The 26,996-nt window shown below is 39.2% G+C and overlaps 1 protein-coding gene across 1 annotated transcript; it reads right to left on the reverse strand.

Moving 5' to 3' along the window:
- Window positions 1-5,199: 5,199 nt before the first annotated feature.
- On the reverse strand, window positions 5,200-18,519 carry LOC127619907 (transmembrane protein 64-like). The gene is made up of 3 exons (XM_052092938.1): window positions 17,278-18,519; window positions 8,119-8,274; window positions 5,200-6,934 (listed from the first exon to the last, which is right to left on the reverse strand). The coding sequence occupies exons 1-3, from the start codon at window positions 17,971-17,973 to the stop codon at window positions 6,749-6,751; spliced, it is 1,038 nt and encodes a 345-aa protein (XP_051948898.1). The 5' UTR covers window positions 17,974-18,519; the 3' UTR covers window positions 5,200-6,748.
- Window positions 18,520-26,996: the final 8,477 nt, after the last annotated feature.

Raw genomic sequence — 26,996 nt, forward strand, 5'->3', positions numbered from 1 at the left:
CTGTTCTAAATGAGCTGAAAGCATAAGAGTGTCAAGGGAGCAGCTGTCTTAAGCAGGGTAGACATGTGACTCCTTGAAAGGCACCCCACTGCCAAGGCTAATAAACCATTTGCATGGTCAGATGGGTAAATATTACATCTAAGCAGGTCAAAATACCCACAGGGTCTGAATGACTGGCTTACAGAGGTCTGTTCCACAACACTGCTTGTGGCACTAACACACGCTATCCTTGAACCTCTGTCATAGAAAACATTCATTGGCACTTCTTGTTTAAAGGGCGAGTCCTGAAATTGATTTTGTTTGAACATTCTGCTCATATTTACTTTGAGTTAATAGCAGGCCTTGTGTAGTTGTTTGAGACAGTTTTAGAGCATTACACCACACTCCAGAAAATTCTTTAATTATTTACTGTCACATTGTTCTCTTTCTTGCATGGAACACAAAGGGAGTTATCTATAGCAGCATTATAGAGCACAACAGTGTGTTCCCTTTACAGGCGTTTTGGTGCCGTATGGATTTGTTTATTATCATTTTAAATGTAAAACTATGGGAAAACATAAAACTATTGATTCAAAGTTAAAATTCTGAAGTTGTTTAAGTAAGAGTTCACCTAAAAATTAAAATTCCAGAATTATTTACTCACCCTCATGACATCCCAGATGTGTTTGACTTTCTTTCTTCTGCTGAACACAACGATTTTAAAAGAATATTTCAGATCTGTCGGTCCATAAAATGTACATTTTGGCCAGAACTTAGAAACTCCAAAAATCTCATAAAGGCAGCATAAAAGTAATCCCTAAGACTCTAGTGGTTTAATCAATGTCTTCTGAAGTGATATGATAAGTGTGGATGAGAAACAGATCAATATTTAAGTCCTTTTTTACTATAAATCTCCACTTTCAGTTTAACATTCTTCTTTTGTTTTCGAAGATTCACATTCTTCATGCATATTGCCACTTACTGGGCAGGGAAAATTTATAGTAAAAAAGGGACTTATTGATCTGTTGCTCACCCACACCTATCATATAGTTTCAGAAGATATGAATTAAACCATTGAAGTCATGTGGATTAATTTTATGTGGCCTTTATGTGAAATTTGGATCTTCAAAATTCTTGATACTATTCACTTATGGACTGTGGCAGCGGGGGCGTGGTAAGCGCCCTTACCGCTTTTCTCTCCCGGACGGGCGCTTGACCACGCCCCCGCTGCCACATGGACCTACAGAGCTGAAATATTCTTCTAAAAATCTTTGTTTGTGTTCTACTGAAGAAAGAATTTCATACACATCTGGAATGGCATGAGGGTGAGAAAATGATGAGAGAATTTTCATTTTTGGGTGAACTATCCCTTTAACAACCTCAGAACTCATGGTAGGTCTGTCTTTAAAGGTTTATAAGTTGTTGTTAATTATTAATTCTCCCATGTAAAATAAATATAATTTTTACTTCCAGATCCCGACTGTTGGTTTCTATGTCCAAGCTGCTTGTTTCAGTACAATGGAAGGAACATGGCTAGTCCACACTGTAAAAAAATCCTGTAGTTAAAAAAAAAAAAAAAAACTGGCAGCTGTGGTTGCCAGAATAATGATGTAAAAAATAACAGTAAAAATGTAAACAACTTGACAGAACAACCTGTACATTTGACAGTTTAAAATGGTTGTAATTTACATGATCACGCTTGCACTGTAAAAAAAATACATTCTGTTAAATTTACAGTTAAAAAATGTCATAAACTTGATATTAGCCTTCTGAAACTGTAAAAATCTGCTTTTTACTTTATAAGTTATTTGTTAGTCAATGTAGTTACTACAGAAGGACACATGATGACATGATGTTCATTAGTAATGGCTCTTCCAGGAGCATTGACCAATAAACATATAGAGACAGCATGCAGAGAGTCACTCACACAAACACTAAACACCATCATGGTAACACATGTGAGATTTAAATAATGCAGTAAACATGAACTAAATTACATCAAATATAACACAGAACACCCCAGTGTACGTAACTGATATGAAAAATATGATGAAACATAGCTATTCCCATAAAATATAATGAAATGTAATGGGCCACACAGGGAATTCTGGGAACACCCGATTATGTTTTTGTACTGTAATTTTAACAATAATTTACTGTAAAAAGTACATGTACTCTCTTGTTAAACATAATGTACATTTTCACCATTAATTACACAGGAAAATCTTAATTTTTACATCTAGAAAATTTTATTTTTACAACATTTTATTGTAAAAACTACTGTATTGTCTTTTAAAATATATAAAAAATATTACTGAAATTTTACAGTTAATATTTGTTAATCAATTAACATTTTATTTCTGTAGCATTTTTACAGTATTTTACTGTTAAAATTACAGATTTTTTTTTACAGTGCACATCTACTTTCATTGTATAGAAATTCCTTTTGTGTTTCACGCAAAAATAGTCATACTGGATGACAATTTGCATTTTTGGGTGAACTATTGATTTATAAGAATTAGTCATTGAAAAACTCATATCAGTCAAGCACAATTCTGAATGTCTATGGTGGTTCCAACCTTTTCATGATCTTCTCCAATGTGAAATGTTAGTGATTTGCAATGCTTCGGTTCAGGACAACTATCCCCTCTGTAGTCATCACTCACCACACTGAATTGCTTTGACACATGGCCAAGAGCACATGCTATTTCAGTGTTGGGGAATAGCACCTCTGCTCCTTCTAAAGAATCTATTACGCCATATATGCAATCATTGATAATGCAATGTCAAGAACATGGCATGTTTGTTTGATAAGATAAGCATTTAGGGGTGGGTTGTTACACATCAGTGACACAGTCGTGAAGCAGTCAAGGTTATGGGCGTTGTCATGGCACGCTCCTTTGTAACAGGGATCTTCCCATTCATTTCACAGTTCAGATTGCATGCTTTACACTAGAGTATAGTGTAGTTTGTTCCATGTCACTGTAACCCAAGACAATGAGGTCTGAAAGGAATGGAAGGAAACCTTGATGCAAGACACAATTATGTAACCAGACAATTCAGCACTGTCAATCTGTAACTAAATTGAATTTATCAGTGAACAATGCATCTACAGTTAGGATAACTTTCTATGATGTTTTACCTAACCTGACTCATTAAATTAAAGTATTAAATACAGGGTATTTACAGTGGCCTGCAAAAGTATTTGGATATTCAAGCCACACTTAAATTTGATTGAATTGACATCTAGAAACATGATTCTATACGTTTTCTCAGTACTAGATTCAATTAGATTAATTGTTGCAGTTACTTTTAACCAACTGGTCCATATCAGTTGTCCTCAAGGTCACACATGTCCTAAGTGTAGTTCATATAGGTTTATAATATAATATAGGTTTATGCAACCTAACAAAGTTCTTTATGTGAAAGTTTTGCTTTAACACTTGTGTTGTGTTTATTTACATTTACGCATTTGGCAGACGCTTTTATCCAAGTGACTTACAGAGCACTTATTACAGGGACAATCCCCCCGGAGCAACCTGGAGTTAAGTGCCTTGCTCAAGGACACAATGGTGGTGGCTGTGTGGATCGAACCAGCAACCTTCTGATTAACAGTTATGTGCTTTATCCCACTACGCCACCACCACTCCTGTTTGTGCCTTGAACACCTTTTGTGTTCCCATAGGCCAAAATGACAGGCCAACTACAGTTGTTTTTAAATCTCTAATATTGCATAAATTATCCCTAGAAATAAATGTTATGGTAAAAATTTATTTTTCGATAGGAGGATTCATTGAACTGAGCTTACACTGGGCTAGTGGGGGTAAATCCCTGCATATTGTTTTTTTTTTTTTTTTTTGAATAATATTATTTTTGTATATAATTAACCACTTACTTGATCTAAACAAAATAGGTGTAATTTTAAAGCTTAGAATCTGGACTTTACAATACATATATCTGAGTCTAACAATTCTTTAATAATACTTTTTAATTTGCTGACAAATTAGAACTGTTTTGTTCTCAAAATTGATGAGCAAATTTGTTATCAAAAGAACTATATTTAGAGTTGGTAAAAACATATAAAAGATGAGATAGCCGTGTGTTATATATCACTGAAAAGTACTCAATTAGTAAAATGCAATGAGAACATTTGTTTCACTCAGAGGCCAAACTGCAGTGAGTATTAGTGTATTAAATTCCCACTGACAGAAATAAATATAATAAACAGTGTCTTTTTGTTTTTCCTTATAACTTCCTAAAACATACATACAGTAACACATAGACAATAACATATCATAACTTACAGCAGACTATCCCGATTCAAACAAGCACAAACACAACATAATATAAGTAGGTCTAGAAATATTCCTCAATGAACATGGAAAGATGATGCACAAAAGGGCGCTCAACACATGTTGTGTGTGTGTAAACACACATCCACATATGTGCCAATCTAAAGGATTGGGATGCTCCTGAACATTTCATAAATTTCTGTATTTTGTAGTCTAATCCATTCATTTTCAATGGCAGAGCATTTTATATGGGGAATACCACAGGTGTAACAAAGTGAAATAAAACCAATACAATTTTATGAAAAGTATTTTAAAAAAAAATGTGTGTGTTCGGATTCCCTGAATGAACCATGTCATTGAATTGTATTACACCTGGATTAAATAAACTACAGCTTTCAGGAAAAAGAAGGAAAAAGTGAATCGCTCAGTTTTGACCGGAACACAATCTAAGGGTTTAAAAGTGTGCTTGTGCTATCTATCTTTAAAATACATGCCACTTGGTTTGATATTTTATGTAATGCAATGACATTCATTAATTTTTAAGTGTTTCTTAAGTGTCCAAATTCTTTAGGGCCACTTTTATGTGGATACCATAGCAAAGCCCAAGGCATTTATTTGTTTTAAACATTCTTATTTCATAAATAACACTGAACAAGCATGGTACAGTAATACATATTTATTTACTCATTGCAAAATTATCTGTATTACAGTGTCAAATGTCAAATAGGTAAATAAGTTTCATTAAGGTACCTGATTTGACCTAGTCTGAACACTTGTGCATTTAAAAAAAGTTGTAGCTTTGGTCTGTAATCTCAGATTGGGTTTGCCAAGAACCATGCAGGGCCATATTTAACAGTTGCATTTTTGCATATTCCATACTTTAAAAAGAAGAAGAAAGAAAGACAAAACACTGATACTTATCCTCAAATTGTCATTTATTCATTTTCTGATTAATTTTATGCAATAATTAAAATTCTTATAACTTTTGCATTTTTCTTGTTTTTTTGTTGCATTTGACATCCCAAGGGTCTTCAGAATTTGTTTTTCCATGACTCTTCAAATTAGAGTCTGAACATACTGCAGGCAAGTGTCCTGTTTCAATGTCCTAGGCAGCAAGAGCTACAAGGCAGGTTGACATCGTAACAAAAGACCGGGATTGTTGGATCTCTCCAATGTAACTCAGAGTGGCAAGTCAGCACGTTCAGTTTTTAGTTATTGCTAAATTCAGAAAACAGAGGGGCTATTCCATTTCCAAGAGAGAGAAAAAAATCTGGATACATATCAAAACCATTCAACCAATTTTTAGGATAAGGAATGTGTCCACTTGTGCATCTGCACTTTTCAAAATAAATGTAACCTATTCATTTGCACAGATTTGCCATTTAAGAAAAACCCAGATGGTATGTCATATTGTAATAAAATTGCAATATTACTTTGAGCCCTTGTCAGCATTTCACCCATACCCTACAATCTAAGTAGCAGCAAAACTATGACTGAACACTAACAAGACATTGTCCTGTAAAATGAGCACACCAGTGATCATGGATCCACTGATTGCCAGAAAATGGTGATGTGGTAGTGTTGATACTGTAAACAAAACGATGGGTCTCAAATGACACTCTGAATGAGGTCACCACCAAGTATATATTTCAGTTACTGAGAAATCCAACATTGAGAACATCTGGATCTTAAAACCTTAATTCACAACATAAATATGTGAAACAACAGGAAGAATTTAAAACCATTACTCCATCTGTTCCTTACAAAACTGCAGAGTTGCAAAAGTGTTCCCAGTTTGGCAAAAGCCACAATTTTATCCAGGTGGTACAAACTTCTTCCTCTAGAGTAAACATATGAAAAGAATCCATCAAGAATTACCATTAGTTAAATTCTGAAAAGTATCAAAATAATTAAATTTAATTCTTCATTTATAACAAATGACAGTATATAGAACAATATATATATAGAACAATAACAAAAAAACAAAAAAAACTCAGAAGCATATTAACCTGATAAATTAGTTGGGCCCTCTGCAATATTTGATTACAATTCTACAACATTCTCTTTAAGTTACCCATTCATGCTTTAGTTTAGGCCTCCTATAAAGTGTTATATAATTTATATTAGCATCATAAAAAAAGAAAATGTACCACAATAACTAATATCTCTGTCAGTATCATACATTTTTTTCATAGAATACTGGCCCAGGGTCCCAATCTTTGGGCAATGTTTCCAATAAAGTCTGATAGTCCCTGATGGGCGGCTCTTTGTCTTATAAAGTCCATTGCCGCTCCATAGCTAAACCACGAACATCTCTAGAACAGCTGGTTTGGGCAGTAGCAGCTTCAGATGCCTGCAGGAGCCCAAACTCCCTGACGAAGCCTCCGCATCCCCAGCATTCCAATCAGGACAGAGCAACTGGATGGAAGAGGAGTTGAAATATGTTCATCAACAGGAAACATGTTGATTTCTATCAATCAGACTACATTGATGCCCCCTCCTGCCGCAGCCCTTTTGCTGCAGTAGGTCGATCCGCTGTGGTTCGCCGTGTTCCCGTTCATGTACGATGTTTTCAGCTCCATCTGGCAGGCGGCGATGGCGGCGTTTAGTTCTACCTGTGCTCGATGAACAACGTAAAACATAAGGCCGATGCTGATGAAGATCTGATGAGAGGAACAGAAAGAGTGAGTCACTGGACTGATTTGCTGACTGTGCATGAGTTGATAAGATTCAGATGAGACGTAAGTGCGGTTGTAAATTTAAGCAATATTTAATTTCTTTGGCTTCTCTATTTCAACAGCATGCTTCACTCAAGAATCCATTATTGGTATCTAACATGAATTTCCCAATCTCAAGGGAATGGAGAACTCATGCTATTTTTACACGTTAGTCAAAGCTTTGCCAATGACTACCTATAATTATGGTTTTACTATAGTTATTTTCACAGGAATGACCCCTACAATCTACACAAGACATAACATAAATCTGTATTTCTTCAACTCCAGGCAATTTCATGTCCAAGCAGTTGATATATCTTCTTTTGCTGTAGAAAAGACTATTTACAATGTCTGCACCATTTCTTTTTGTTTTTTTCAAATTCCTTTTATGTAAAGATTTGATTGTTTTAGCCTTGTCTCAGACATAGACCTTAAACCATGAAAATCCATTAAAAACACCATTTAAAAACTATGATAATCTAAATAAAGTGGGAGATATACAAACCACTTTAAAATGTATTTTGTAAAAATATCATCTATCAATTAAAAATTGATAAAATAATGATAAAAGTGCCAAAAAGTTGAATAGCTAAATATGCTATCCTGTCCATACAGTCCAATGGGTCAGTTCTTCAGATTCAGCATATATACGTGTAAATAAAACGTGCACTGGTCACGTTTCATCTTAAAATAAATAAATAAATAAACTGCAATTGTGACATTATCTTCATGACACTGAAGTACATTTAGGCTTCCCTGGAATTCTCATTATGCAATGAATTGGGTACTGGTACATCTTGTATTTATTTATTTTTTATTTAATTTTGTTTTAACAAATAAAGCATAAAGGGAATACAGCAAATACTATCATGGTGTATAAATTATTTACATTTTAAATAATATATCATGTTTTCGCATTAAGATTATGACAATGGCAAGTGGGATGCTTAATATTCATGAATATATATGTTTTTTTTTCATGAATATTAAGCATCCCACCTGCCATTCTCTTAATCTTAATGTGAAAACATGATATATTACTTAAACTTTTTTTATTTATTTTTTGACAGGTTTTAAGAGATTCACATACAGGGTGCTTGCTAAAGAAGTTTTGCGAAATGTATGCTTACCTGTAGACTGAACACAAAGTATCCACTGACACTCTGTTCTGCTATCACATCCTCCATTGTGCGCAGTGTGGTGCCCAGATATGAATTGAGGAGTTGTGTTGGGAGAAGTCCCACTGAGGAAGCTACTAAATAATTTGGCAAGGACACATCTGTGATCTGTCAAAGAGAGCAAGAACTAGAGTTGGTCATATTGTGTCAAGATTAATCACAGTGGCTCCATATTGCCTGCAAGAATGTGTCATCAACCTCGTTCAGCCCTGTCGCTGTCCTTCACTTGTCTTATGTGCACTTTAGTACTTTCCAGCACTTGTGTAATGAAATTGAAAATGGGTATTTGACGCAGATGCAAGACTGTTAATTTATCTGGAGGTATTAGGGAAAGTATATATATATCTTAGGTCATGAAAACAGTCACAATTTCTTTTAAAGGATTGTTCAGTGTTCAATAAGAGTTCAATCAAAAGAATGTGTGACATAATGTTGATAAATATTCTTTTGGTAAAGTTTTGACTCATCTATTAAAAAAAGCAAAAATCACAGTTACAGCTCTGCACTTACAATGGAAGAGAATGGGACCAGTTCATAAACATTAAAACACACACTGTTTTAAAAGTCACGGCAACGAGGTTGCAATACTGGATATAACTTTACCCTGATAAGATTAGCAAGGGATTCTATCACAAATGTAAATCATTTTAACCCAATGTTTGTCTTGTGGCTATACCTTTGAAACAATGTTTTTTTATTATTTATTTTTTTAACAATTGTAACAATTTACAGATTGGGCCTTGCTATAACTGTGATTTTTTATTATTTTTCTTTTTAAATAAACGAGGGACAAGTCAAATATTTTTGGTAATCAATATAATGCCATAAATCCTGTAGATTGACCAACATTTTTACCTCCTGAGACCCCGTGTCCACATACGTGGAGATTAAAATTTTGGCTTTGCTATAGGTAATTAAATTGTATTTAATTTAAACGACTGATCTCAGTTCAGTTAGGAATTATTTACACTAATTTCTAATGTAATGTCTGTAACATCTTAAGGAAAAAGTTATGAAGACAATCCACGTAAGATCAGATCCTTTTTAAAGGGGATGCAAGGCAGTGATGCAGCAATATAATTTAAATGTTAAGAGAGCATATGAGAAAAAAACTATTAAGTTTTTAAGGCATTTGATGAACAACAAATGAACTACAGTACACATCCTCACTGCTGGTTACTTCAGCATTTGATGTCGGTGGTCAAAACAGATTTCTGTGCTTTAGTGCCACCAGTTGCTCTGATTCTGGTAACCACAACGGTTTCTGACACGTGATTTAAAGCTTATATATTATTGGTAAAGGCATTATTGTACACACTCACAGTGTAAAAAAAAAAAAAAGATTCACTTTGTCACCATGCGATTCAGCGTGAAAATGTTTGTGTGAAATCCGTTTTGATTTAAATTGTTTATCATGGCGAGAAATCGCATTGAAAATGCACAATTGGTCAGCAAAGGCCTTTAGTCCCGCTGTTGGCATATGTGGACATACATTTTTAGGAAAAGTATTTGGTCTAAAAATGCCAACATTAGTTCATTTCAAATGGTCCTGCAGTGTGACAAATACATTTTTAGCTGTACAAAAATTCCATATCTCTCAATTAATAAAAGTCATATATGTTGCATGCATAGTTCTAAAAGAATTAGATTAAAATGGTTTAACATGGAGGTATTTTTTCAGTAACAACTCAAATGTGACATTTTTAATTATTCCCTTTCTTTGTCATCACAAGTTGACATGCTACTTAAACAGTACAATAATAAATGTTTCAAACATTTTATATCCATAGTAAATATAATGAAATCTGTGGAAACACAATGCATTGCACTGATTTTCAGTGATGCACATATAGGTTTAACCAGTTGTTTTACATTGTGCTAATGCTTTGAAAGAATAAATATTTAAGCAGCTGTTCCATCTTTAAGTCTGTTAATCTCTGAACAAACACACAACATTTGGCCTATAAATAAACACATAAAATTATTTCATAAATGAATCTCCTTTATGTGGGAGTTCAGGTATATGGTTTATACAATGTAAACATTTGCTCAAACAAGTGGTGAACTATGACTTGTCAGACAGTGACAACAGTTTTGTTTATAAATAGCCAGGTGGAGTCAACCTATTATTATTCATGAATAAGATAAAAGATGCATTTTCGTTCTGAGTTGGTGCCTCATTGTAAATCGCTGTCGAGCAATATTTATTTCTAAGTATGCAGACCAATGCATTGTGTTGGGATACCCATTTAACACGATGCATTCTGCCTCAGCAGAAAATACAGGGCACATTGCCCCTTCTATAGGACGTGCTTGCTGAAGGTGTGTGAAATATAATTCCAGTGTGACCTGCATAGTACCAATGTACATCATACCCTTGGTCTGTGATCCCCTCTGTTAGGTAAAGAAACGAGAAGCAAAATACCAATAAGGCCAAATACAATTAGTCATTGTGGTTAGCATATACAGACGGGTTGGTGTTAACTCCCTTGGCCTTTACACTTCTATTTTGGATTACATGGAAATATGGCTGGTGGAAAAGAAACAGACTCATCTACATAAACACTTAAGTCTATAGGCAGCTGTAACCTACTGGAGTTAGTCTGCTGACTCATGGTATCACGTTCAATCCCAGGTAAAAGCAAACTAGGAACGTCATTACAGTGTCTTTGAACAAGAACCTTAACCTAAGGTTGCTCCATGAAACTCAATGATGGCTTCTGAATGACAAAACCAGCTCTTGGTTTAACATTTAAACTGTCAATTAATCTTTCAAATGACCAAAACTCATAAGCAGGGGCTCAATTACAGCACTCCCAAAACAAAGAGTTAGAGCTCTGCACTTAATAAAGCCACCCACAGTAAGACAAACTAACCTCCATGGTCAAGTGGAAACAATGTAAATCATTCAACCTGGACAAAGACATCTGTTCATCATAAAGGTAAGGTAAAACAAAACAACTTCAAAAGGAAGTGGAATACATTAACATTTGAAACAGCCAGTGCATAGATTATGCAAATGTAACACACAATAGTCAAATATGCTCCAAACAAACAGGCTAAATCCTTGAGTTCATATAAGTAAATCTACAGGGAAAATCTAATTTTCATAAGCAGATGCATGTAGGCCTAAATTTTAAATCTATTCAAATGTAACGTAAGGACAGCGATTAATATACAGAGCATTTAGAACATTTTGTTTGTTGCAGACTTTTTAAGCTAAAATGTTTTTAAAAAAAATATTCCACATCAATCTACACTCCATACCCCATGAAACCAGATTTTTGATAACTTTGCAAATGTATCAAAAAGAAAAAACAGAAATATCACACTGATGCAAGTATTCAGACCCTTAACTCAGTACTTCATTGAAGCACCTTTGGCAGAGATTACAGCCTCAAATCTATTTGGGTATGATGCAACAAGCTTTGCACACCTGTATTTGGGGATTTTATGCCATTCCTCTCTGCAGATCTTCACAAGATCTGTCAGGTTGGATGGGGACAGTCGGTGCACAGTCATTTTCAGGTCTCTCCAGAGATGTTAGATTGGGTTCAAGTTAGGGCTCTGGCTGGGCCACTTAAGGACATTCAAAGAGTTGTGCCTAAGCCACTGTGTGCTTAGGGTCATTGTCCTGTTGGAAGGTGAACCTTCGGCCCAGTCTGAAGTCCTGAGCGTTCTGGACCAGGTTTTCATTAAGGATATTTCTGTATTTTGCTGCGTTCAGCATTCCTTCAACCCTGACCAGTCCCCCAGTCCCTGCTGCTGAAAAACACCCCCACAGCATGATGCTACCACCACCATGCTTCACCGTTGAGATGGTATTGCACAGTTGATGAGCGATGCCTGGTTTTCTCCAGACATGATGCTTGGAATTGAGGCCAAACAGTTCAATCATCATTTCATCAGACCAGAGAATCTCACAGTATGTATTTTTTTTTGCCAGTATCTGGCCACTCTGCCATAAAGCCCAAATCGGTGCGGTGTTGCAGTGATGGTTGTCCTTCTGCAAGTTTCTCCCATCTTCAAACATGATCTCTGAAGCTCAACCAGAGTTACTATGGGTTCTTGGTCACCTCTCTTACCAAGGCCGTTCTACCCTGATTGCTCAGTTTGGCCAGGCGGTCAGCTCTAGGAAGATTCCTGGTTGATCCAAACTTCTCCCATTTAAGAATTATGGAGGCCACTGTGCTCTTTGGAACCTTCAATGCAGACAAACATTTTTGAAGCTTTCCCCAGTTCTGCACCTCGACACAATCCTGTCTCTGAGCTCTGCAGGCAGTTCCTATAACCTCATGGCTTGGTTTTTGCTCTGATATGCATTTTCAGCTGTGAGAGCTTATATAGTCAGGTGTGTGCCTTTCCAAATCATGTCCAATCAATTGAATTTTCCACAGGCTGACTCCAATCAAAGTGTATAAACATCTCAAAGATGATCCAGAGAAATGGGATGCACCTGAGCTCAATTTCAAGTGTCCTAGCAAAGGGTCTGAATGCTTATGTCAAAGTGATATTTCAGTTTTTTCTTTTTAATAAATTTGTAGTTATCAAAAATCTGTTTTTTGCTTTGTCATTATAGGGTATGCAGTGTAGATTGTTGTGATTTTTTTTAAGCATTTTAAGCAATAACATAACAAAATGTGAAAACATTAAGGGGTCTAAATACGTTCTGAATGCACTGTATAGCCCATTGAAATCTCAAAAGGGCTTTTACAATTTTGAGGATGCTACTATTACATTTTCATTGAACTCATATTTAAAGCGAGGAACAATATAGCCTAGTGTAATAATTTCTCTATTAATAATACCATTGGACAAAATGGTCTAGTGTCAAATTAAAATGTTGCAGTAAGCGTTTAATTGTTTTTATTTATATGTGTGATCATTCCTCTAGTTAAAGAAACTAGGTCATTATTAATTCATTCAAAGCTGTGTAAGTCTTTAAAAAGATGATAAACGCTTGAGACTGCATTCAGTGTGTATCACTGTTATTTATTGTCCTTCGTTAATCTTAATTTTGTCAGTTTTTTCTCCTTATGTGTGCCACTTAATTAAAAATGTATTATGTTGGAGGTGCAATGCTTTTGAAGGTAACACTACAATGTACACTGAGTCCTGCATTTACCCTTGATCCTGCATGAAGAGCAGTCATGTTAGTTTTAAAACCTGCTCTTGAGTAGGATGTCTTAATTGTTTAATTCCAGCTAAGCTGGGTAAAGCTACCTCAATGCAATTAAATCACAGACCTCTGTGCTGTGTCGTTTACCTCCAGGAAAAAGGTAAAATAAAATGAACCTTTGAGGTATAAAACAAAAATTATATAAATCTATACAAGTAAAAATATGATATATGCTATAAATAAAAGATTCTATATAAATATTAGACAAATATTATTATTTGATATAAAAGATTTATGCAAGTAATCAAATTAGTATTGCTATTCTAGAGGTAAAACAAAATACAAGATTAACATTTTCTATAAGGTAACACTAACTTTCATAATAATTACAATGCTTCACAGATCAGCTGATTTATATTCAAATTTGCAGAAATGTCAGTAAAGTTGATTTTCATATTTCTATATATGAATATGTTGAATAAGTAATATTAGCTAAATATTTGTTCAATTGATGACTCATTTATGGAAGATAGTATAGATGAAATTAAATGACGTCACACCACGCTTCCGGGTTATTTCGAGCAGCAGATTTCAATGGTGGAAATACGGTTTTAATAATCTTTTATGCTTTATAGAATATGATAATATATTTTTAATGTTAATAAAAAGTTATTATAAATAAGAATCTATGGTTTACAATGTATGTGGGTTATTTTCTGAAATATCAGCAAAACTTGATTCAATGAGCCTGTATGATCATATCGGACATGAAACAGGTTGATGAATACATCCTCACATGTTTAACACCCTTATGAAGCCTAAGACACACACATACATATATATATATATATATATATATATATATATATATATATATATACACAGGTGAAACTCGAAAAATTAGAATATCGTGCAAAAGTTCATTAATTTCAGTAATTCAACTTAAAAGGTGAAACTAATATATTATATAGACTCATTACAAGCAAAGTAAGATATTTCAAGCCTTTATTTGATATAATTTTGATGATTATGGCTTACAGCTTATGAAAACCCCAAATTCAGAATCTCAGAAAATTAGAATATTGTGAAAAGGTTCAGTATTGTAGGCTCAAAGTGTCACACTCTAATCAGCTAAACACCTGCAAAGGGTTCCTGAGCCTTTAAATGGTCTCTCAGTCTGGTTCAGTTGAATTCACAATCATGGGGAAGACTGCTGACCTGACAGTTGTGCAGAAAACCATCATTGACACCCTCCAGAAGGAGGGAAAGCCTCAAAAGGTAATTGCAAAAGAAGTTGGATGTTCTCAAAGTGCTGTATCAAAGCACATTAATAGAAAGTTAAATGGAAGGGAAAAGTGTGGAAGAAAAAGGTGCACAAGCAGCAGGGATGACCGTAGCCTGGAGAAGATTGTCAGGAAAAGGCCATTCAAATGTGTGGGGAGCTTCACAAGGAGTGGACTGAGGCTGGAGTTACTGCATCAAGAGCCACCACACACAGACGGGTCCTGGACATGGGCTTCAAATGTCAAACGTCTTACCTGGGCTAAAGAAAAAAAGAACTGGTCTGTTGCTCAGTGGTCCAAAGTCCTCTTTTCTGATGAGAGCAAATTTTGCATCTCATTTGGAAACCAAGGTCCCAGAGTCTGGAGGAAGAATGGAGAGGCACACAATCCAAGATGCTTGAAGTCCAGTGTGAAGTTTCCACAGTCTGTGTTGGTTTGGGGAGCCATGTCATCGGCTGGTGTTGGTCCACTGTGCTTTATTAAGTCCAGAGTCAACGCAGCCATCTACCGGGACATTTTAGAGCACTTCATGCTTCCTTCAGCAGACAAGCTTTATGGAGATGCTGACTTCATTTTCCAGCAGGACTTGGCACCTGCCCACACTGCCAAAAGTACCAAAACCTGGTTCAATGACCATGGTATTACTGTGCTTGATTGGCCAGCAAACTCGCCTGACCTGAACCCTATAGAGAATCTTTGGGGCATTGCCAAGAGAAAGATGAGAGACATGAGACCAAACAATGCAGAAGAGCTGAAGGCCGCTATTGAAGCATCTTGGTCTTCCATAACACCTCAGCAGTGCCAAAGGCTGATAGCATCCATGCCACGCCGCAATGAGTTAGTAATTAATGCAAAAGGGGCCCAAACCAAGTACTGAGTACATATGCATGATTATACTTTTCAGAGGGCCGACATTTCTGTATTTAAAATCCTTTTTTTTTATTGATTTCATGTAATATTCTAATTTTCTGAGATTCTGAATTTGGGGTTTTCATAAGCTGTAAGCCATAATCATCAAAATTATATCAAATAAAGGCTTGAAATATCTTACTTTGCTTGTAATGAGTCTATATAATATATTAGTTTCACCTTTTAAGTTGAATTACTGAAATTAATGAACTTTTGCATGATATTCTAATTTTTCGAGTTTCACCTGTATATATTAAAATGAGAACTAGCACTAGAAAGGCAATATGTGTCTTTACTGCATAATTTATTAACCCACATTCAATAAATAATTATATTCTTACTTCAAAATGATTCCATATCAAAACATAAAAAAAGCTGTTTTCGATCAAATAATGTTATTTACTGCATTATAAATGCAAAGACATCACTTTTGCAGAATGACATTACGTTTATTCACATATCCGTTCACAAACAGTAGTCCATGTTCTGCGGTGGTGGAGACAGGTTCTGTTCCTCCTGTTATTTCATATATGATAATATAATATCATCATTAGATTATATTTGACCTCGTATCGGTCACAGCGACAGCACTTTGTAAATTAAAAAAAGCAGTTTACAATCAGAGTTCGTAAAAAAATATAATATCAACCAACAACTTTTGCATGTCAATTGTGTCTAATAGAGCAGATGCGATAACAATCACGGTGGCCCTTGAATTATCATAATTTATGTAAAACCCTGAGTTTTATCTGACACAAAGATCTGGTGGAAATTTAAAGAAGCCCTAATCTCCAATAATCTGTGGAAAAAATCCAAAAACGTTCCACAAAAACATTTTTGGGCAGTTTCAGAGCAATTTGAGCAAAGTGCCCATAGACAGCGGCTCTTTTCTGGGCTACCACAAGAACCCGAAAGGGACAGGGTGGAGCGTTTGTTTTTAAACAGTAAATTCATCTATAAAGTGTTACTTAATGTTATTATTAAGGATAATTCATATATCAGTTACTATCAAATCTATATTTTTGCAGTAATATCACAATTACAAGTTACAGTAATCGGTAAATAACAAGCTTACAGTAGTTTACTGTAACCAGTAAACTTGCTATATGTTACTGTTAAAAGCATGCAGATCTGTTACTTGTCACTGACAATTAATAGAAAAAAAAATCTGGTTTAAAACACGTTTCAAGATCATAGATGTAATCTTTGAGTTTGTTGTTTTAAACTTGTATAGCTTTAAAAATGAGGTGCAACCATTAACTCTTCATTATGATGAACTTCATCATTATTTTCACAAATATTATTTCACAACATATTTTAAGATCATTTTTCATCATGCACTTTTAAATTAAGAATCTCAAGAATTTCTCATGGTTGCACCAACTGACCTTTTCATTAAAATGACAAAATATTTTGTGTACCTATATGTTGTTTGTACCACATGACTTTAATTTGGTGGAACTGGTTTTCAAATATTAATCATGTTTTCAAATAAAACATTTTCTCTCTCAAGAATGTCAGCTTTTAATTAGACTTTGATTTTTTTTTTTTACATCATGTGGTTGCACCACATGACATTACATATTTCACATTAAGCCCCAGAAAACAAATATCAAAAAGACTTTGAACTCAGTAACTGAAAAAAAGTTCATCATAGAAAATGTTTAAGCAAGTAATTGTTTTTTGTGAATTGCATTTTTTTTATACAGATTTTTAAATAATTTAATAGGTCACGTTATTGACCCACTTATTATCACTATTATTAATAATAACCCAAAATTGAAGCCAAAACAGACTTACCGAGAAGACTGCATTCTGGAGACCGAACGGAATCGGCGTGAGTCTCGCTAAGGCCACAACTTTGAGTCCACTTCCACCCTCCACCACCCGAATAACAGCACTCAACTGTTCACTGCTCCCGATCTTACTTAAAACCCAGTTCGTCAGTAGTCTCTTGCACACCATATGAGCTATGAAGGTCCCGATCAAAACCCCCACCATCACCAGCCCCATACCCAACACAAAGCCATAGAGATACCCCGCGGCCACGTTTAACACGATATACCCCCATCCGCAGGGGAAAGACACTGTGATCAAGCCCACTATGAAGAGCATCGCTCCCACAAAACTGTCCAAACTCTCCACCCACAGTAACACGTCCTGCAGGTACTGACGCACGAGTGCCACGGATGAGAAGCACACAGCTGTCAGGACGCACGCCAGCAGGGCACTTTTAAAGCAACAGGTGGTGATGCAGCACGGATGTCTGAATTCAGGGGTGAAGGACACGCCGCTGTCGCTCGGGTGCTCGAGATCTGGTTCAGACCTGCCACCACTTCCTCGGTCATCAAACACATTACAGATCAAGATATCGATCTTGTCGCATTCCAGCGGGTCCGAGCTCCGCTGCAGCCAGCGGGTCATCTGGATCTGCCCTTTACTCGCAGCGTGCTTCAGGGATTTCAGCACCCCCTGCACTGACCCGGAGCTCCACATCTTCAGCCCTTCATATGCGCTGCATAAGAGTTCACCCGATTGATTGACTGGTTGACCCTTGATTCTACACGTTGCCTACAAGTGATTACTTAGATAACACACAGAACAGGGCTTGTCCCAAAGTCAAGTGATTCAGAAAGCAATCATAAGCGTGTTTATCTTGGAGTCGTATCACCTCAAGGACTTCAGATCCAAACGTGTGAGCTGCTGCTGTTCACATACAAACGTCATTCTCTCCCAGTGTCCCATCACAGCCGTGTCAACATCAGAGGAGTAAAACCCCTCCAGACATCTCAAATAACCAGGCAGCTACTTGAGAGATGATCCGACGTCTTCAAATCGCTCCTGTCATTGCGTCTGGCTCATAAAACACACACTCGCTTAACTTTCCAGACTCCACACAGCAGTGCTCCAACCAGCCCAACACATCACATCGCTTGACACGAATAATCACAGTTATCAAAGCGGAAGCGAGATCAGTTGATTTCGCGGTATTCAGCGAGCTCTTGCCCACATCACTGATCGATGTTTACACGCCCGGCGTTATTCATTCCACTGTTTGTTTCCCAGTATCCCATGCGAATGTGATCACGTGCTCTCATTGCCCACGGAGCATCGCGAGAGCACGTAACGACGTCACAGCCAGAATATTTGTATTTACTGAGATAACAACCGTCAGTGGAGTCTCGTACAGATTTATGGTTAATATCGGAGGACATTATATCTCATGTAGATAGCGGTGCTTTTGATCCGGCAGTTCTTACAGACCATAAGTCTATTCAAATGTCTATTAACATTAATGCCAATAGAAAGAACATGAGTAGAAATGGATACTGGATTTGAAACAATTCATTATTATTAAATTATGTTTTGAAGAGTGAAGTTTTAGGGATAATAATAAAAAAACGTTATACAGGGTTCAATTACTAGCCAATAAATTACACATGATTAATATTGTCACAGATGATTTACTGACAATCTCAATACATGTATTGGAGTTTTATCAATCTTTGAATTCTAGCTCTGGAATACAATACTCATTAATTGAAGCCTTTAAAAAAAAGGCTTCTGATGGCACGCAACTCAACTTTTCTTTCCAGCCCAACGGCACCACAGTGACTGCTCGAATCACTGCCTGCCTGGCAGACATCTCGGCCTGGATGAAGGAACACCACCTGCAACTTAGCCCAGCCAAAACCGAACTCCTTGTCTTTTCAGCCAACCCTGCTGTTGAACACAACATCACCTTGCAGCTGGGTACAACTATAGTATCTAGGGGTAACCATCGATAACAAGCTAAATTTCACAGACCATATGTCAAAGACAGCAAGATCATGTAGATTTACACTAAAATATCAGGAAGATAAGACCCTTCCTCTCTGAACATGCCACACAACTGCTTGTTCAGTCACTTGTCATAACTAGACTGGACTACTGTAACACTCTCATTGCAGACCTCACTGCATGTGCAACTAGACCCCTGCAAATGATGCAAAATGCAGCAGCACATCTGGTCTTTAATGAACCAAAGAGAGCGCATGTTACACCCCTCCTTGTTTCTCTCCACTGGCTGCCGGTTGATGCACGTATCAAATTCAAGGCTCTGATGCTGGCATACAAAACAGTCACTGGGTCTGCTCCAGCATACCTAAAATAATTTCTATAGAGCTACACGACCACCAGAATCCTGCGGTCAGCTAAGGAAAATCGCCTTGTTGTAACAACACAAAGAGGCACCAAAACACTTTCCCGGACTTTCCGTTACTTCATACCACGTTGGTGGAATGACCTTCACAACTACATCCGTGAAGCTGACTCACTCTCTGTCTTTAAAAAACAACTTAAAACACATCTTTTCCATGAGCACTTAACCAGTCACTAAAAAAAAAAAAATTCTTTGTGCACTTGAATCTGTTTTGTATACTATTCTGATGCTAGTAAACATTGTAATATGGCACTTTTCATACCACTGTCTCCTTAAGATTATTCGCTTATGTTTTCCTCTTTTGTAAGTCACTTTGGATAAAAGCCAAATGAATAAATGTAAATGTAGTATTAAACAAAGTGTTGATAATATTAAGAAGCTCAAGGACAACAAATCTCCTGGTAATGATGGGCTTATGAATTAATTTGATAAGACTTTCAGCGATGCCCTCTGCCCATTTATTTTATCTATATTTAATGAATAAGTAAAGGAATATTACCTCCTTCTCTCAGACAAGGGGTAATTACCTTAATACCCAAGCCGAATTAGAATACTCTATCACAGTTGGAGACCTATAACTTGATTTGTTTTTTTCTTCTCCCCAATTTGGAATGTCCAATTTCCAATGTGCCCTAGGTCCTCATGTTGGTGTAGTGACTCACCTCAATCCGGGTGGCAGAGGACAAATCTCAGTTGCCTCCGTGTCTGAGACCATAAACCCACACATCTTATCACATGGCTTGTTGAGCGCATTACCGCAGAGACATAGCTCATGTGGAGGGCCATGCTATTCTCTGCAGCATCCACGGACAACTCGCCATGTGCCCCACCGTGAGTGAACCAAATTATAGCGACCACGAGGAGGTTAACCCAACGTGACTCTGCCCTCCCTAGCAACCGGGCCAAATTGGTTGCTTAGAAGACCTGCCTTGAGCCACTCAGCATGCCCTGGATTCAAACTCACAACTCCAGGGGTAGAGGCAACTTTACTCACTGAGCTACCCAGGCACCCTGACCTATAACTTTATTAAACAGTGATGCCAAATTGTTTTCTCTTATTTTTAACAGCAGACTGAAATTAGGATTATTTTCACTGTTTCTTTTTTGCTTGTCACATAAATTCTTTCTTGTTATGAATTGAACTGGAACAATAAGTATATCACACACCAAAATAGATCTCTGGTTTTTAAGACAGTGGTTTGAGTCTGATATAATATTAGTTGGTCTTTTATTGAATTCTGAGGGTCAGTTTTTGAGTATTAATGAACTATGTTCTCAATATAAGTGCCATATTTTAGTTAAAGAATATTGTATTGTCAGGAATTCAATATCTATCTCACTTCAGAGATCAAAGCACTTTGTACATTGGTATTTACATCAAACCATGCAAACCAGATGGGGTAGGAGTATATCTACACCCTTCCTCATGACCAATGGGGTCTGACAAGGTGGAATACTGTCACCTGGTCTTTTCCATTTGTATATGGATGATTTTTCAAAAAAATTTAAAGAGTGTAAGACTGGATGTATGGTGGGAGATAGTCTTATTAACCATTTGATGTACCCTGATGACTTATAGTGACTTATGTCTCCTTATATTGCTGGATTACAATAACTGATTAGAGTCTACTCAAGCTATGGTTTGCATTATGACTGTATGCACAAGCAAAAATGCTGCCAAGCAAATTTCAGATGTGTACAGTTTATGTAAAAATAGCCCTTTTGAGAGCCTACTGTACTTCACTTTATACAGCCCACTTGTGGTGCAGGTATAGCAAAGCAAAAGTGAAAAGTTTTAGGTGGCATTTAATGATGTGTTTAGAATTGTGCTCAAGTTCCCAAGATGGACAAGTGCAAGCCAAGTTTATGACCAACAATGTTCTCACATTTTATACTTTGTTGAGGAATTTTATTTATAACTATGTGTTGATTTAATGATTCTAAAATTGTAACCATAATGGCCTTAACAGACTCCAAGTTTAGTGACACAAGGTATTCCTCTTGTTTTTGGAAACATTGAAACCAGTAAAGCCTGTTTGTGTTTTAACATTTACATTTATGCATTTGGCAGATGCTTTTATCCAAAGCGACTTACAGTACCCTTATTACAGGGACAATCACCCTGGAGCGAAGTGCCTTAGGCTACTCAAGGGCACACTGGTAGTGGTTGTGGGGATCAATCCAGCGGTGAAATTTCAAAAAGAAAAGTGTATGCTATTGATTTCTTTGTGTTATTAGGAATTTTTTATTTTCATCAAAGTGGAGCGATTTAAAACCCAACTTTGTTCATTTCCAAACAGCCCTCTAAATTTATTTTGAATCTATAAAATTTGTAATAAACAAAAAAGCGTCTTTGTTAAATTAATTGAATATATGTTTGTGACGCCCCTTTAATTTGTATTTGTACTGTTTGTTTCAAATGACTGAAAACTTGTTGAATTGTTTTGTATTTTTGAAATTCATTAATAGAAAATAAAATATATACATAAATAAATAAGCTTAGATAACAACCTCCGCGGCTCTATCTTGGCGTAACGGTCAACAAGCGTGTTACGACAGCAAGTTCCCTATCGAGAGATCTCTCCTATTGCGTAAGTAGCTTACGCTATGGGAAAACGACTCGGTTACTAACGTAACCTCGGTTCCCTGAGAGGAGGGAACGACTGTTGCGTAAGTAGCTTACGCTATGGGAAAACTCCGTTTCTCAAGAAATATTGAAGTCTTTATGTAAAACGCATTGCAGCTGCACAGCAGACAGTGATGAGCGAGGCAGCTCGGTCATTGGCTGTGCTGCGGCAACGGCTCGAACCAGTGACGGGGCGACTTAGAACGCGCGACCAATGGGGGCGCGTCCCGCATTTGCGCGCTCAGAGCCTGCTGAAATTAGCATATGAGGGCTATATAATGAACGTCCCGTCATGCCAGTTCTTTTAGGTTCAATCGACTGAAGCTGAACTGACCAAGCACAGACACGGCAGCTTACGCTAATAGTCGCTCCTCCTCTCAGGGAACCGAGGTTACGTTAGTAACCGAGTCGTTCCTCATCGAGAGGTCTCTCCTATTGCGTAAGTAGCTTACGCTATGGGAACACCATGTAAAACGCCGTGCGTGCTGACTTCGCTCTATAAAGCCAGAGGCAGGTGCCTGAGCCTTAAAGCAAAGTGATATTCCACGAGCCGGCCAGCGGCGAGCTATATAGTGGGGTATGACAGGGCTCCTTGCCTTCAAGGTGGGCGCTCCTTGTACAAACACAAGCACATATCTGATGTACTGAGCTTTTGTGTACTGGTACGCATAATAAACCCTCTAAGTTGGTCAGAGACGGACCTTATAAGGGAGGAGATGATGCCCAGCATATACATACTCCAGTTCATTCCACAGTCAGACTGATAGAATGTTGGAATGCAGTGAGGGGACCTGTAGGTTATAAAACCTGATAAATGTCGAAGGCGAGGCCCAGCCTGCCGCCGCACAAATATCTTCAATGGTATCCCACTCGACCATGCCCACGAGGAGGCCATGCTCCTCGTAGAGTGAGCTCTGACGCCTAAGGGGCATTGAAGGCCCTTGGCTCCATAAGCTAGCGCTATAGCATCCACTATCCAGCCGATATTCGTTGCTTTGAGACAGCGAGACCCTTAGTTCGGCCGCCAAAGCATACGAATAATTGTTCCGTCTGTCTGAACAGGGCAGAACGTTCCAAATATACTCTGAGCGCCCTGACCGGGCAGAGTAAATTTGCATCACCTTCGTCTGCTGAGGACGATAGCGCTGCCAGAGATATCACCTGTGCTCTGAAGGGTGTAGAGAGCACCTTAGGAATATACCCGTGCTTTGGCCTAAGGACAACTCTGCAGTCGTTAGGTCCAAATTCCAGGCAAGCAGCGCTTGATGACAGCGCGTGCAGGTCGCCCACTCTTTTAACTGAAGCGAGTGCCAGCAAGAGCGTGGTTTTGAGCGAGAGCTGCTTGAGGTGCACGGTTCGGAGAGGTTCGAACGGGGCACCTTTGAGTGCGTCCAGGACCATGGCCAGGTCCCAGATCGGCACCGAAGGTGGGCGAGGAGGGTTCATCCTCCTAGCTCCTCTTAGGAAACGAACGATCAGATCGTTTTTTCCTAATGAATGTCCTTTTTCAGGATTGTGTGACGCCGCTATGGCAGCCACATAGACTTTGAGCATGGAGGGTGTGCGGCCCGCCTCCAGCAGCTCCTGCAAAAAGGCGAGTACACTTGGTATCTCGCACGTTTTGGGGTTCAAGCTCTTGGTATCACACCAGTCACTGAACACTTTCCACTTTTGGGCATACAAGCCTCGTAGAGGGGCTCGCGCCTAAGTAATGGTTTTCAGAACTCCACTGGGGAGGTTCTCGGAACCCGTTGAGGGACCATGCATGGAGGGCCCACAGATCGGGCGGGATGAAGAATCATCCCGCTGGCCTGTCCGAGGAGGTCTTGCCTCAGCGGAATCGGCCATGGGGCAGATTGCATCATCTGTACCAGCTCTGGAAACCACGTCTGGTTTTTCCAGAGTGGGGCTACCAGGAGCACTGCACATTTCACCTCCCTGATCCGACTGATGACCTGAGGCAGCATCGCGATCGGGGGAAAAGCATACAAGGGGCGGCTCGGCCAAACTTGGGCGAGAGCGTCCGTGCTTTTTGAGGAAGAGAGGGCAGTGCGCGTTTTCCTTGGAGGCGAAGAGGTCGAACTCTGCCTCGCCAAAGGTTCGCCATAACCACTGAACCGTCAGAGGGTGGAGAGACCATTCTCCTGGGGGAACTTTGTCTCTGGATAGCATGTCCGCTCCTTGGTTCAGGACGCCTGGCACGTGCGCTGCCCTCAGCTGCCCTGGCCATAGAGTGCAGGGAGCTCGACCTGAGTCCACCTTGGCGATTTATATACGAAACTACCGTCATGTTGTCCGTTCGGACCAGGACGTGTTCGTTTTGCAGGTATGGAAGCAGGGCTCTGAGAGCCAAGGCGACCGCTTTCATTTCCAGACAGTTTATGTGTAGGCGCTTTTCCGGTTTGACCAAAAGCCGAAACAGGCCTGCCCTCGTAAAGGGCCCCCATCCTATTTTGGAGGCATCTGTCGTGATCATTTTTCTCCACGTATTCACGCCCAGACTCACGCCGGTTTGATACCAGTTTATGGCTTTCCAGGGCGTCAGGGCTTTTATACAGCCATGATTCGCTCTGATCAAAAAGTGGCCCGAGCGCCACGCATGAGTGGGGACACGGCTCTTGAGCCAGCGCTGGAGAGGACGCATGTACAGCTGATGCCGAGGCCATGAGACTGAGCATTCTCTGAAATCATTTGACAGGGTGTGCGCGCCCGTTCTGAACGATGTTGCAAGGTGTCGAATAGAGAGCGCGCGCTCTGATGAGAGGCGCGCTGTCATCTGCACTGAGTCTAGCACTATTCCCAGAAAAGAAATATTCTGGCTGGGGGATAGCACGCTCTTTGCAAAATTTATTCTCAGACCCAGGCATTGTAAATGGCTGATAGTCCAAGATCTGTGTGTCATTAACTGAACCTCTGATTGTGCTATGATTAGCCAATCGTCGAGGTAATTCAGTATCCGCATTCCCCGCTGTCTCAGGGGAAAGTGCCGCGTCCATACATTTCGTGAATGTACGGGGGCCAATGATAGGCCGAATGGTAGTACTGTGTACTGGTATGACTGTCCCTCGAAGCTGAATCTCAGAAAGGGCCTGTGGTGAGGCGCTATCGGGATGTGAAAGTAAGCGTCTTTCAAATCCACTGATAGAAACCAATCCCCGGGCGAACTTGCGCAAGGATATGTTTGGTTGTTAACATTCTGAACGAGCGAATCATTAACGCTTTGTTCAGATGTCTGAGATCCAGGATGGGGCGAAGGCCACCGCCCTTTTCGGACGAGAAAATAGCGGCTGTAAAAACCCGCCTCGCTCAAAGAGGGAGGAACAGTTTCTATAGCCCTTCTCTATCAGTTTGAGCACCTCGCGCGTAGAACATGTGACACATCTTTCCTCACTTTCGTCTCGACCACCGCTGAAAAGCGGGTGGTCTGCGAGCAAATTGAAGTGAGTATCCATGTTTTATTATGTTCAAAACCCATTTCGGCATGTCGGGATTTTTTCCCAGGCTTCTGCTCGCACAGATATGGGCTGAATGCCGGCTGGGGGCGTGTCGCAGTGACGTATGGGCCCCGCCGCAAATGGCTTTGTGCTAACACAGAATCTACGGCTCTCAGAGGCGCAGGTGCGCTGAGCAGCCGTATTGAGTGCCGAGTGCAGAGGTGCGTGTGAGAGTACAGGCACATGCGCTTATTTCCGAAATGCTCACAGCATGAGTCGGAGAGGTGCTTGAAACTGTATGAACAGTGTTTTGAAGTGGGGTGCATTCATCATTATGGGCACGCCGCCACATTCATAAAGCTTTCCGCATTTAGCGGGAGTTTCTTAGCTCAGCGATTGCATCTGTAATGTTTGTGGCATAGCTGTTTGAAACTGTGTGGGTAGCTGTGTGTAGGGGTGCGTGCAATATGCAGGCACACGCTACACTTATAGCACTTCCCGCTTTTACTGGGGAAGTGTTTATAACTGTGGGAACAGTGCTTGTGTGTAGTGGTGCATACATGACAATAGGCACACGATCTACATTTTTGAGACATCCAGCCTGAGCTGGGGAGGTGTTTGGCACTGTTTGGACAGTATTGATATGTGGGAATGCGACTTTAGTGTGGACATGTGAACCCTTAGTGACACAGGCAGAAAATGACTCTTTTGGTGATTTCTGTGTGTCGCCGTGAAACCGGCGCTTGACTGCAGGTGAGCGAAGTTTTATGACTGGCCCATTGACTGCTGTATAGACATTTCCAGCTGCCTGTAAGGGACTGGGTAATGTTTTAAATGTTTGCGAGGAGCGGTCCGGCATTTGCGAGACGCGTACTCTCTCTTTCTTCCTGCTGCTAGGAAGACTTACGAGGCTCTGTGTTCAGGGTGATTCTGGGTCGAGTGCCTCGCTGTTCCTGCAGCTTTCTTCGCCAGCGAACGCGAAGCGGCGCCGAGCGCCCTTTTCAGGTCTGCTCTTCGGCTGGGAGACGGGCGGCTCTGCCCTTGCTCGCTGCTGCTGCTGGGCCGATTTTTGAGATGAGCTGAGCGCTTAGGCAGGAAGTGATGCATAGCTTGCGAATCCTTCCACGCCTCAGTGAAGCGCTCCGTGAAATCTCTCACCGTGAGGTCCGAACAGGCCGCCGGAGTGACAGGTGCGCCAAGGAAGGGTGCCTTATCCGCGTCCTTCATCTCCGTTAGCGTTAGCCACAGATGGCGCTCA

The sequence above is a fragment of the Xyrauchen texanus genome, chromosome 26, assembly GCF_025860055.1.
Source record: "Xyrauchen texanus isolate HMW12.3.18 chromosome 26, RBS_HiC_50CHRs, whole genome shotgun sequence".
Classification (NCBI taxonomy): domain Eukaryota; kingdom Metazoa; phylum Chordata; class Actinopteri; order Cypriniformes; family Catostomidae; genus Xyrauchen; species Xyrauchen texanus.